Source organism: Eschrichtius robustus, chromosome 2 (genome assembly GCF_028021215.1).
Source record: "Eschrichtius robustus isolate mEscRob2 chromosome 2, mEscRob2.pri, whole genome shotgun sequence".
Taxonomy (NCBI): domain Eukaryota; kingdom Metazoa; phylum Chordata; class Mammalia; order Artiodactyla; family Eschrichtiidae; genus Eschrichtius; species Eschrichtius robustus.
In genome coordinates, this window is record NC_090825.1 from 6,396,033 (window position 1) to 6,408,931 (window position 12,899).

The following is a 12,899-nucleotide window of genomic DNA, read 5'->3' on the forward strand; positions in this document are numbered from 1 at the left end:
GCACATTTGAAGTTAGTCCAACATCATGGCATATCTTAAAACTTGTCCTTTGACAAAATTTCTGGTGGTTGGCATTAAGCTTTTTGCTCGATTTAGGTCACTGACTAATTTTGGTGAGGCAAACACATATTATTCTTAAAGCGAATATGATTTCTATAAACAACTACCAAAATCTGTTCAATAAAATATCTCTCCAGCATGCCCATGAATTTTCTTGAAAGGCTTGAACTCCAAGGAAAATACTTGCCCATCTCTTTATACATAAAAGAATAGTAGATTATCTGCATGTGTGTCTGCAAACTCCAAGGTCTATGTCAGATATCAATTTGAAGTGTACATGGATGGCATGCTTTATTATTGAAAAAGCAATATGAATGTGGTAGAATATATTTTAGAAGGGACAAAGTATACGTCTTAGATATTGGAATAGGTGTCATTTTTCAATTTTCAGTTTTCTGCCTACAAAGGAAACAATGCACTGTGTTTTCTAGTAAGAACAAACAGACCTCTGGTTTGAAAGATATTGTTGTTACACCATTTTTAACAATATTTTGCAAATATAGGAAAATTGACATCAGTGAACATAGGTTCATCATGATTGATGGAATTTTGAAATACAGTGATGAAATTATATAATATGATGGTTTCAGGCCAACCTTCTAAATGTCTTGTGGTACCTGTGCATTTCTCTGCTACCACCACTGTCACCATGAGGTTGACTCAAGACTCATGGTGAAGTAATGACAAGTAGAGATTTTCACTGTTGTGCAGGGTTCATAGTGGAAAATGGTGGCACATTTCCTCCCGCTGCCCCTCGGTAAAATAAATGCTCTCTAGTACTAGTGACCGTTCTTTCAGGTTGGATTGCTCATGGAGATGTGATCGTGGGATTTGCTCACTTATCTTCGATTCTCTGACGTGTGATCTTGAACGAATCTCCTCTGAAAGCAGGAGTACCAAGGAAGGGTCTGGAAGATGTTCCCAGTCTTCTGTTCATACCTTTGTCCTGCTGAGCAGATACAGAACCTTCCAGAGTTCCCTTCATTTGCTCTCTCCATCCAGTCTTTCTCTTTCCTACAGCTTCTTATCTTATTTTTACCTTTCCTCCATCCCACCCCAAGGTCTGATGTAGTGGATGAGGAGGAGCCCAGTAGGAAACTGATTACAGGTGCCAGAAACTGGGACAAAAAATATTAGGGTCAGGGCTGATGGGAGGGGCCATTCTAGATCTTTATTCCCTCCACTCCAGGTTTTCAGAGGGCAAAAGTCAATCCTCAACACTACAATCGGTCATAAATCACCCTCACCATGCAGGGAAGACCTCACTCTCTGACTCATGATTTTGTATTTAGGCCTTTCAGACACAGAGTGGGGAAATTTATTTGAGGCCATTATCACTCGCATCATAATTTATACTGTTTCCTTCACTAGCAAATTCTGAAAGGTAATTCATGTTAACTGGAAGTAAATCATTATACTGCATATCTTTCCAAGGACGTGCCCTTTGTGAGATGCATGAAGTGTTCTTTCCCCACGATGCCCAAGGTCGAAGGGTGAATAAGCAGTATCGTGTTCCTGTGACTGAGCTAGGATTTGAGACTGTCTCTAGAAAATGCTTGGCCTTGGGTCAGCACCCGACTGAGTAACTGTGTGATTGTCATTGCTCCCCAGCTGCTGTCCAAGCCAAAGTTCAGTGGAGTTGAAAAGATCAAGACCATCGGCAGCACGTACATGGCGGCGACGGGTCTGAGCGCCGTGCCCAGCCAGGAGCACGCCCAGGTACACGCGTGTCGGCCACACGCAGCACACGTGAGCCTCGGCTCTGCCCACGGGTCATCCTGGGACCAAAACAGTCATGCAGCGACCCATACACTGAATTGCAGGCACAACCCAGACCTCAGTGATTAAGGTCTCGTGAGAAAAGATGAGAATTCTGGAGGCTTCTGAGGGTCTGTTCACAGAACTTCTTTCTCTGGCAGACAAGGTAGAAAAAAAAAAAACAACTAGTCTGGTAGCTGCTTGATACCAGATAAATATACAAGAAAGTTGATTAGAGCTGTTTATTTAAAGGTGACTCGTTATGGGAGGGCCCCCTGGTCTTTTGATTTAAAACAACGTGGTCAAAAACATGCTGACCACCCAGAAATGTGGTTGAAAAGGTGATTTGGTCAAAATTGAGTATCTTCAATCAACTAGGGTTTTTGAGGGGGGTTTTCTGTTATGTTGTGTCTTGTTTCTCTGAATGTGTGTGTGTGTGTGTGTGTGTGTGTAGATATGCTTTGTTTTTGTTTTTGGTTTCCTTTTGGCCATGCCATGTGGCATGTGGGTTCCTAGTTCCCCGACCAGGGATCGAACCCGTGCCCCCTGAATTGGGAGCGCAGAGCCTTAACCACTGGACCACCAGGGAAGTCCCTAGATATGGTTTGTTAACTTGTGGGTCAATAAAAAGACCCCTTTCCCCTCAGGACAGTGGGCTCCCTGACGGGCACTGGCTTGTTTGCCGCGGGGCAGAGGTGGTGGGTGCAGCACAGAGGGATGAACCTTACCAGAGCACAGCTTGCTGGAGGTGTTTGGATTCCCCCAAAGAGAGGAAGAGCTCAGCCATTCCCCGACCCCCGTGTGTCTAGCTTCCCCCCAACCCCGCCACCTCCCACAGGCAACCAAGAGAGGGACAGAGGGGCAGCAGCTTGCGCAGACAGGGCCCACCCCCCGGAGCATCAGGAGAGGATCCTCTTCTCTCTTAACATTCGTGGGCAGAAATGAGAACGTGAAACGTCGGACTCAAGATTAACCCTAGCGTTTTTCTGAGTGAGTGGGGTAATATATGTCCCTTCTACTCAGGTGTTGCTTCCAGATTATTATTTTTTTCCATGGGTACGAATTACTTTAGTAATAAGGAAAAGTAAAACAAACAAGCAATAAAAGAAAACTTAGAAGAATCGTAAGTTTTGAGCAGTACCGTTCCAAGCAATCTTGACGCCTGACACAAAAGGAAAAATGGGCACCCCTGTTTTTACGTGGTGTTGTGTATCTTTCGGGGTTGGCTTTTTATTGCCAGAACATTCAAGTGTTGAAAAACTATTGGAAAACTGGACAATAAAGGTATTAAAATGTACAACATTGTTTTAATTCTAAATATCTTATTTTTACCCAAGACAGAACTAATTAGATTTTTACTGTCCTGGCTTTAATGGAAGAAAACTTAATCCTTTTCAGCATCTTTAATGTTCTGAAAAAAATTAACCATTAAAAATAACATAAAATTATGTACACAGGGACAGACATTTTTCCTGTTGCCTCGGCCTCTAAGACGCCCAGCACAGCACTGTCAGAAACTGTCTGATTAGTTAGCTCAGCGGCCATAATGAAGGCTGGGCAGCTTCAACAACAGAGATTTATTTTCTCACAGCTCTGGAGGCTGGAAGTCCCAGATCAAGGTCCTGCGGGACGCGGTTCATGTGAGGGCTGTCTTCCTGGCTTGTTGCTGGCTGCCCTTTTGCTATGTCCTCACAAAGCAGAAAGAGAGAGATCTCGTGGGTTTGGCTTCAAGATAGGAGTTTGAGGGGGATCTGTGCAGTCCACAGCCCGTATCTTTCTTTAAATTTCAGTGTTTTACTTCTTTCTGGATTTTTCTGCATTAATTTTGATTTTCTAAACATCGCACTAGGATATTGTTTCTCATGATTGCTGAGCTTTTCGGTGCCCCCTTAAGTTTTGCAGCTGAGGTGAGTGCCTCACTCTTCTCACCCTAACCCCAGCGCCACTTCTGAGGCCTCTCAGCTGACCTCCTCTTGTGGCCCATTTAGGGCACTTGACAAAATCACACCTGCTCCGGAACTTAGCTAGCGACGGCCACCTACGGGACCCTCGGCAGGGATGCTCAGAGGCACGTGAAGACCCACTCAGCATTCAGCGTCTGTGCTGGGCCCATCCTCCACCACCCCTCCATCATCATCCCTCCATCATCCCTCCTTCATCCCTCCTTCATCCCTCCATCATCCCTCCATCACCCCTCCATCACTCCTCCATGACTCCTCCATCATCCTACCATCATCCCTCCATCACCGCTCCAACATTCTTCCATCATTCATCCATCACCCCTCCTTCATCCCTCCATCATCCCTCTCTCATCCCTCCATCACCCAACATCACTCTTCCATCATTCCTCCATCACTCCTCCATCATCCCTCCTTCATCCTTCCATCATCCCTCCATCATCCCCCCATCATCCCCCCTGCATCCCTCCTTCATCCCTCCATCATCCTTCCATCACCCCATCACCCCTCCATCACCCCTCCATCATCCCTCCATCATCCCTCCTTCATCCCTCCTTCGTCCCTCCGTCACCCCTCCATCACTCCTCCATCATTCCTCCAATATCCCTTCTTCATCCCTCCATCAGCCCTCCATCACTCCTCTATCATTCCTCCATCATCCCTCCTTCATCCCTCCATCACCCAACATCACTCCTCCATCATTCCTCCATCACTCCTCCATCATCCCTCCTTCATCCTTCCATCATCCCTCCATCATCCCCCCTGCATCCCTCCTTCATCCCTCCATCATCCTTCCATCACCCCCCATCACCCCTCCATCACCCCTCCATCATCCCTCCATCATCCCTCCTTCATCCCTCCTTCGTCCCTCCGTCACCCCTCCATCACTCCTCCATCATTCCTCCAATATCCCTTCTTCATCCCTCCATCAGCCCTCCATCACTCCTCTATCATTCCTCCATCATCCTTCCTTCATCCCTCCATCATCCCTCCTCCATCCTTCCATCATCCCTCCGTCATCCCTCCATCACCCCTCCATGATCCCTCCTCCATCCCACAATCACCCTCCATCGTCCCTCCATCAACCCTACAGCCGGGCTCCCTGGTCCCAACTCTGTCACCACCAGACCCTGGTCTCCTGGATCTTCAACAAATGTCTCCAGGCCTCTCCTCCCCCTTCCCATAGGCACAATTTTTGGATGGCTTGTCCTTATCCACTGCCTTTACTTTTCACCTTCTCCTTCTTTGCTAACCCTCACCAATGCGGATGTCAGAAATTCCACTCCTAAAGATCAGGAAGTACTTCCAAATTCCAAAATCCAAGTCGGATTTGCATTCCCCAAGCGATCATTCTCTGTGTCCCGTCTGTGGCCTCTGATATAGCCAGCCATCACCTTCGCCCAGAAGTCCTCTTCTCCCTCAGCTTCTAATTTCTTCTCTTTAGTGACTCCTGCCTGAGGTCTTCCTCTGTGGACATTTCCATGTTCTTTCCCCAACCCTTCCCCTCCATCAGGGATCTCAGCTAAGACTTGCTCCACCAGCCTGTGTATCCAACCACTGACAAAACCATCGTCCACCTTCCTGACCATTAGGCCAAGCTTGGAGCTCACGTTTCCAGCTTTCCACAGACACCCAGCTTGCTAACAGCACCCTCACCTTCCTCTCGTCCTCCCTACTCCCAGAACAGGGCCCCCACCATCTGCTTCCACGCCCCTGCTCTGACCCGTCCCCTCCCTCTCCCTACAGTTTCCTCATCGCCCTCAAACGTGCACTGTGCGTCTGTGCAGACAAGCACCAAGTGCTACTCATACACCCTCCAGGAGGGGTGCACCCACCATCTGCATCAGAGGCCCTGTGGTGGGTGCTACACATGGTCTCCGGACACCCGAAGGAGGGGCTGGAAATCTCCATTTCCACAGGTGATTCTGACGCACAGGAAGACACCCTGTTTTCAGATCTCACCCATCAGCCGTGCCAAGGCTCCCACTTTCATTGGAGCCTCTCCTGCACCCTTACCTGAGGCTCTTTGGCCTCACCTGACCCCCTGTGTCTAGATCCTATTTCCTGTCCTCCCACGTGCTGCATATCGTTTCCTGCTTTTGTTTAGACGTGTGTTTCTTATCCAGCATCCAAATTATAGCAGGAGCCCTGTCCTATGTGGTGTTCCCCAAAGTCCCAGCAGGGGGCGCTGAACAGAGCGATTGCCCATGTCTGTTCAATGAATGATGGAGCAGCGCGTGTCCACCCTGCTTCCCAGCCCAGCCTCTCGCTTCCTTCCCGCCATTTTACAATTCTGCTCCTCCCAATGCAAACGCTGTCCTTTTTTTTTTCTCCTAACATTTTCGAAAACTTAATAAATGCCTCCTGAGGCTTTACTTTTAACAAGCCTAGGAGGCACCCCAACCCGGGCCCATTTTACAGATGGAGAAACTGAGGCACAGCAGTGCAGTAACTTGCCCAAAGTCATAGAACAAGCAGCCATAGAGCAAGGTTATAGAGCAGGGCTGCATAACCCGGGCACTCTGGGTGCAGGGCTCACCTCCCTCTGCCCACAGCTCTCGTGCTGCTTCACCCCCTCCTCTTCTTCCCCAGCCCCCCACCATGTTGGCTTCTGCACCCACACGTTTGTACGCACACCATTCACCCAAGCACTCCTTCCACGGGTGCCCCATCCCTTCTGCCCTCGTCACTGGCAGCCACAAAATCTGCCTTCTCAGCTACCCTTGAGCTGCATCCTGACTCCTGACAGCCACCACTGTTAATTCGTGAGTATTTACCTTCATGGCAGAGTGGAAGGAGCGTGGCTTTCACGTGAGACTGCTCATCCCTTACCATGGTAGCTAAGCTTTCTGCAAATTAGTGTCCTTTTATATACAGTGGGGATCCCACTCATTTCCTGAGGCTGTGGGGAAGACATTAATATGAAAAATGCTCCACGGGCAGAGGGGGTAATAAAAATGCTAATAGCGGTAATAATACCGTTATGGTTTGTACACTGTTTCACGTATGGATACCATTGCTTCCTCCTGCAGAATAGGTAAAAGGGTTTTTGGACATAAATGAAATATGGCATCAGATCCATGCAGGGAGCTTTTACTCAATACGAGCTATTTTTATTTAGAACATTTAATTAGAATCTCGGTAAGATCATCCTAGAAATATTTTGAAATTCAGTGAAAATCTGAAAGGAAAGTTCATTATGTTTGATTGGGGGCATAGCATGCTTGATAAATAATAATATGGATATAGTCTTTATGAAAAAATGAATGTCCCTTTTGCCTTTTGTAGCCTACCTACTTATCTCTCTAGTTAAAACCAAAAAATTTTCCATTTATTGTTTACAAACAAAAAATTTTCTATTTATTATTTAGCCAAATATTTAGTTTGGCAACAAAACATATTCAACACAGCCAGATATTTAGTTTGGCAAAATATATTGGGTTTCTCAAGGATTCATGTGTTTTTCTTAAATCCAAAACGAGGCAGAGCTGTCTGGATAGAAGAAGCCTTTTGAAAGTCAGCTTTTATTTGTAATTACCTCCACATTTTCTACATGCTGGCACAGGCTACTTACCCACTGGGAAAACGAATGCATAGGGGTCTATCAGCACCTAGTCAGAGCAGGGCTTTCTATCTGCCTTTGTTTTGCTTCATTTGTGTTATCTTAAGTGAAACAACACATTCTGATTTTACGCTTAAAGACAACATGACTAGATGGTTGGTTGTATTATGTGTAACAACTGATTGTTGTTGTTGAAAGAAGCAGGCATTTGTCAAAAAATGAAACATTACATGGAGAACAGGCTTGCATACTGAACCCTGCTCTCGTAATCCCTGGAGCATGCACCTGAAAAGTACATGTTCCGCGCTGGAATTCAGGGTTGATAGAAATGGGGAGCTTACACACCCCAGAGGCGCTTCATTTTAACGTCAGGACTTCACCACTTCCCAGACCCATAGCAGCCCCCTGCTCCTTCCCAGCCATGGCCTTTAGACCTCAAGCCATGATAGCACACTTGTGGTTACAGGTATGTTTTTCTTGACTTATGTAGACTTCTTGTAAAAGAACATCTCAGTAAAAAATAATCATCTCAACTTTCTCCTGAAAATTGGTAGATCTCCTGATCTTCATTCCTGATGACAACACTCACCAGCTGAGAAGCAGCTGCCCCGTCTTGGCACGTTCTCCCCAGTTTGCCACACTCCTCACCCCTCCCTATTGCCTCATTCCCTCTGCTGCACTCTGGAGCCTCCCCTACTCGACCTCTGAAGGAACTTTGCCTGCCCTATCATTAAGGAAGTCTGTCCTTCATGCCGGAATCAATGATTAGGGTCATCTCTGGTCTTAGCAATTATGTAAATTGGTTTTGATCTTTTTAGTACAAATTTTACTGAGAACTTAAATATGTCAAAACCGAAGTACAGAGATGAAAACTTTCATGTAAACCCATACTTTGATTACACTGTTGCTGTGATGAGCCATACCTCTAGTTTTATTCACAATTTCAAATAGAGTGATGCCCATTGCCAGCGACACTTTGGAAGAAGTGACTTGTGGTGCCAGAAAAATGGGGGGAGGGGAGAGGCAGAGAAGCAAGAGGTAACAGGGAGCTTGTATTCCTATCAAGGTATGAGTGCTGGTGCTCGTTAAAAATTTTTAAGCTTTGTATTATTGCTCTCTTTTTAATTATTTTTATTTTAAAAATTTAAGTTATTTATTTTAAATGAGTTTTTTATTTTATTTATTTATTCTATCAGAACAAATTTGACAGCAGGTTGTGGGCTGAGGGTAGTAACTAGTTTGTAAGCACTACCTCTCACTCTGTTTCTTGCTGAGTTGGCCCCATAGACGTACCGCTGTGGCTAGCACTAGGATTTCTCCATCATTCTTCTCCCTCAATCCCCCAAATAAGATCCCAGGCTCCAAGTGACCCATCTATGAGATTCCTACGCTTACTCAGTTTATTAGCAAATCCGAGCTGACCAACAAAACAATGAGCAATAAACATTGCCCATCCACATTCACTGAGTCAGGCTAACGGTTCCATCTCTGCCTGAGTTAGGAGCTGCCTGGCTTGGCTGTTTGGGATTTTATTTAGCTAGTAGGTCAACCAGCATAGATTTTCTTTACCCGTTGGGGCAAGTGCCAATTACTTGTTAACGACTGCCCCTCTGTAATTGCCCTCCAGAGTTTATAGTCTGGAAAAAGTCATGTATGCAAACAGCAATTCCAATGCTAGGTAAGCCTGGGGATATTAAAGGTGTCTCAGCTGGGCTGCTATAAGAAATTACCATAGACTGGGTCACAAACAACATTTATTTCTCACAGTTCTGGAAGCTGGGGAGTCTGAGATCAAGTCTGCAGATTTGGTGTCTGGTGAGGGCCCTCTTTCTGGTTTGCAGACGGCCGTCTTCTCTCTGTGTCCTCATTCAGTACAGATGGAGAGCAGACAGAGAGGAAGCAGCTCTCTCCTGTCTCTTCTTATAAGGGCACGAATCCCATTCATGAGGGCTCCACCCATGTGACCTAATTACTTCCCCAAAGCTCCACCTCCTAGTACCATCACATTGGGGATTAGGCTTCCTCATATGAATTTTGGTGAAACTTTAGGCCACTCCACCAAGTTGATCAGGGAAGAAGTAAGGAATCATTCTCAGATCTTCTGCTGCCAGTTTCTTAGTAACTAAAGCATATGTTGAAACTCATAACCATAGTTTCCTTTACTGGCAAAAGTAGAAAATAGTTTTGGTCTCTGCTGAAATGAAAAGCAATATCTCAGTGCTGTGTATTTTTGCACAAACACCAAAGCTATCGTGATGTAGGGTAAGTGGAGAGAGAAATGCCCTCCTACTTTAATGCTACTAATAGGAAACAAACACTGAAGGAAGAACCATCACTCTTCGCTATACACACTGAGAACCTCAAAGATATTTAACATTTCAGACACTTAGGTTGTTGTCAAAGCCATACATCAGCGTAGGTTGCTCAGTGTGTGGAAAGGGGGGGAAGTACTAAACTAGGGCATAAAGCAATTCTTGCTGACATTTTCCTCCTAGAAGCTTTTCATGTCAGGCAGAGCGATGTGCTTCTCTAACCTATCATGAAGGAAACTAAATAAATTCTGAGCCTCAGGGATGCAGGCTGAATGTGTTGCCCATATGAATTCATTTCATCTTAACCACAACCCTATGAGACTGGTAGTTATTGTTTCAATTCACAGATGAGGAAACTGAGCCCCAGAGAAGTTAAGTGACTCAGCCAAGGCCATGCAGCTGATGATTGTAGAACCTGGAGCTGGACCCAACTTTGTCTGACTCAAAAGTGCTGGCAACTATTTAGTGAACTTCCTACTTTCAGACAAGTAGTGGTCACAGTATAAACAATGAAAATAAAGAAACAAAGAAAATAAAGAAAGAGGTGAATGGGAGAAGCATGTCCATGGGAGATGGACTTGGGAGCTGAGGAAGCAGGATGGAGGGGGCTGTCTGAATCTCAGGTTTCCAGTTTAGAGATCTGAAATTGATGACACCATTAGCAAAAGTAGAAGAGTCAAGAATAAGAGCTGTTAATGGGAGATAAAATAGAAATAACAGTTTTAGACTTACAAGTTTGAGTTTTCAATAAGGCACTCAAGTAGAATTCCAGTCATCCACATGGGTGGTGGCCAGTTCCAGAGCCATTAATGAGCAATGCTTGGATATAGTTTTCCATCAGCTGAATATCTCTTAGACACATCATCCAACACAGCTGTCACCATTTTAGCAGCAACACTATCAAGGAAAAATGCTTACCTACTTGTCTACATGTATGTGCCTATTTTATTTAAATCTCTCCCTTAAGAAGCTTACAAAAATGGACGCAATGCAAGAATATTTTTAAATTAATAAACTAACATGCAAGGAACTTGAAAGATAAGATAGAAACAAAAATGAGGATGATGCAATAAAATTAAAATCAAATAGCAGAAGTTCTGACCACATTCAAGATGCACATGGGGAAGGAGGCAAGATGATGAAGTTTAGTTGTCTGATGTTAAGTATTGATACCTCAGCTTTCTTTTTGTTTCCATTTGCATGGAATACCTTTTTTCCATGCCCTCACTTTCAGTCTGAGTGTGTCTTTAGATTTGAAGTGAGTCTCTTGTAGGCAGCATATATATGGATTTTTTTTTTTTGTAACCTATCAGCCACTCTGTGTCTTTTGATTGGAGTATTTAATCCATTTACATTTAGAGTAAATGAAGATTGAGGACCCTGGAGTCAGATTGCCCGCCTGCAAAGCCTGGTTATTCCACTTACACAAGTTATTAACCTCTCTGGGTTTCCCTTTCTCATCTGCATAATGGGGATAAAGACAGGGATTCTTTCATGGGAATCGTTGTGAGGATTAAGTACATGCATACATACATTATTGCTATTAATTGTTCCGAAATTTCCAGCAGCCAACACAAGTGCAGTGCTTTAGTGTTCATAAGGTGAGATCAAATCACTCATTCATTAATATATTTGAAGCCAAGCCACATCAGGCTGCAGCTGGATGCTCCACTGGGTCCCTGACCCAAGCTCTAACAAACAGGCCCTCATAACCATTAGGATGGGTCTGTAGTGAACAGTGTGCTTGGTAACTTCCTCATGGAACACGGTTTAACACATTGAGGGGGGAGGTTGTTAGCTAGAACATCTCTTAATGCATATTTTAATCAAATACATTCTTTGGTAGAGTCAGATCAGGTGGAGAACATTGCGTCCAGTTTAATCCAAGTTCACTGGATACAGAGGAATCCACAGATGACCCAGGAATCAGGCCATTTTCCATAAATATTATTTCACGCCTCTGAGTTTTGGTAAACACTGGGAAGCTGTGAGTTCCAGTCCTGTTCTCCCAAAGGTGCCTGAAGCTCAGATGCCCTGAGCTCCCAGGTGAGGGCCGATCTCCATGCTGGGACACTCAGCTCACCTGGTTGGAGTGACTCTCCTTCAGAGAACTGTGAGGTCTGATCCGTTCTCCCAGGAGCCCCAGGCAGCAGAACTAAGTGCTCCTTAGACAGCAGTTCCGAATCTTCAGAATCAGACGAGCACCAACACAGCAGGAACGCAGTGGACGTTTGATGGGTAGAGGAAGGCGAGGAGGAAAGAGAGGAGAAGCCGGGAGCAGAGGCTTGTGTTAATTTCACCTCGGTCAATACCAGTCACTTGGGTTATAAAATAACCTCAATAAACATGCATTTACTTTATGCCACATTCCCTGCAGGTGAAACTTGCAAAACAAACAGCTTGCCAAATGTGTTCCAGGAAACTGAATGAGTGGTCTCGCTGTGTAGCTAGAAGTCAGTTAAATATTTGGAGATGGGAGAAATTATTTGGATCATGGAAGAAAGAGCTGTTTCAGGCTGTCGTCAAACATTTATCAAAAGTTCAGTTATAAGGACTTCTTGAAGTGAACTGAGTCTTCTAGAGACTGAGCATAATTTTCTCCAGGCTTTACTAAGCCCGAATGAGTCCTTGACGTTGGATTTAAACCCCACTCCCAGAGCTCAGTCTCTTCATTTATCACTGAGGTCACATCAAACCCACAGTTGAAGCCTGGTGCCTGGAAACAGATTGGGCAGTCATTTATCAGGGAGAGAAGCTCGTTTGCTGCACCTTTATTCTGTGAAAAGCAAACCATTTCTCCCACGGCCAGTCTGTTCTCCTTGCCAGGACGGTTGTCATTTTTACGGCACAGGATCCTTCCTGTTGATTTAACAGCTCATGCCTCCCGTCAAGGAGCGAGATGTTTTCCAAGTGACTGCAGATACCTCCAAATCATGTCTTGCCCCTAAGTCATGAGACAAGAGATACTAGCAAGCTCTGATGGAAAAGTGTAACTGTTCTTAAGAAATGACTCTCTGCATTTCCACCGAAGTTAGCTGACAGTCTGCTTCGTGGTTCTAATATTTTAAATTGTTTGGTTTTGCTTCCACACTTCTAAGTTGCGGATTTATGGCAACAGTAGTATTTCATCCATCTTTTTCTAGAATGATACAATAATTCACTCGAGGAAAGGAAGGAAGAAATCTTTCTCTCTGAGCCAGAACTTTAATTCCTCTTCCCCCTTCATATATATATACATATATATACGTG

At 44.9% G+C, this 12,899-nt stretch overlaps 1 protein-coding gene across 1 annotated transcript in view; it reads left to right on the forward strand.

Moving 5' to 3' along the window:
* Positions 1-12,899, forward strand: part of ADCY2 (adenylate cyclase 2) — a 438,100-nt gene that overhangs the window by 415,138 nt on the left and 10,063 nt on the right. The window contains exon 22 of the mRNA XM_068531874.1: positions 1,672-1,779. Within this exon, the coding sequence (XP_068387975.1) occupies positions 1,672-1,779 (108 nt within the window). The remainder of the gene's footprint in view (positions 1-1,671; positions 1,780-12,899) is intronic.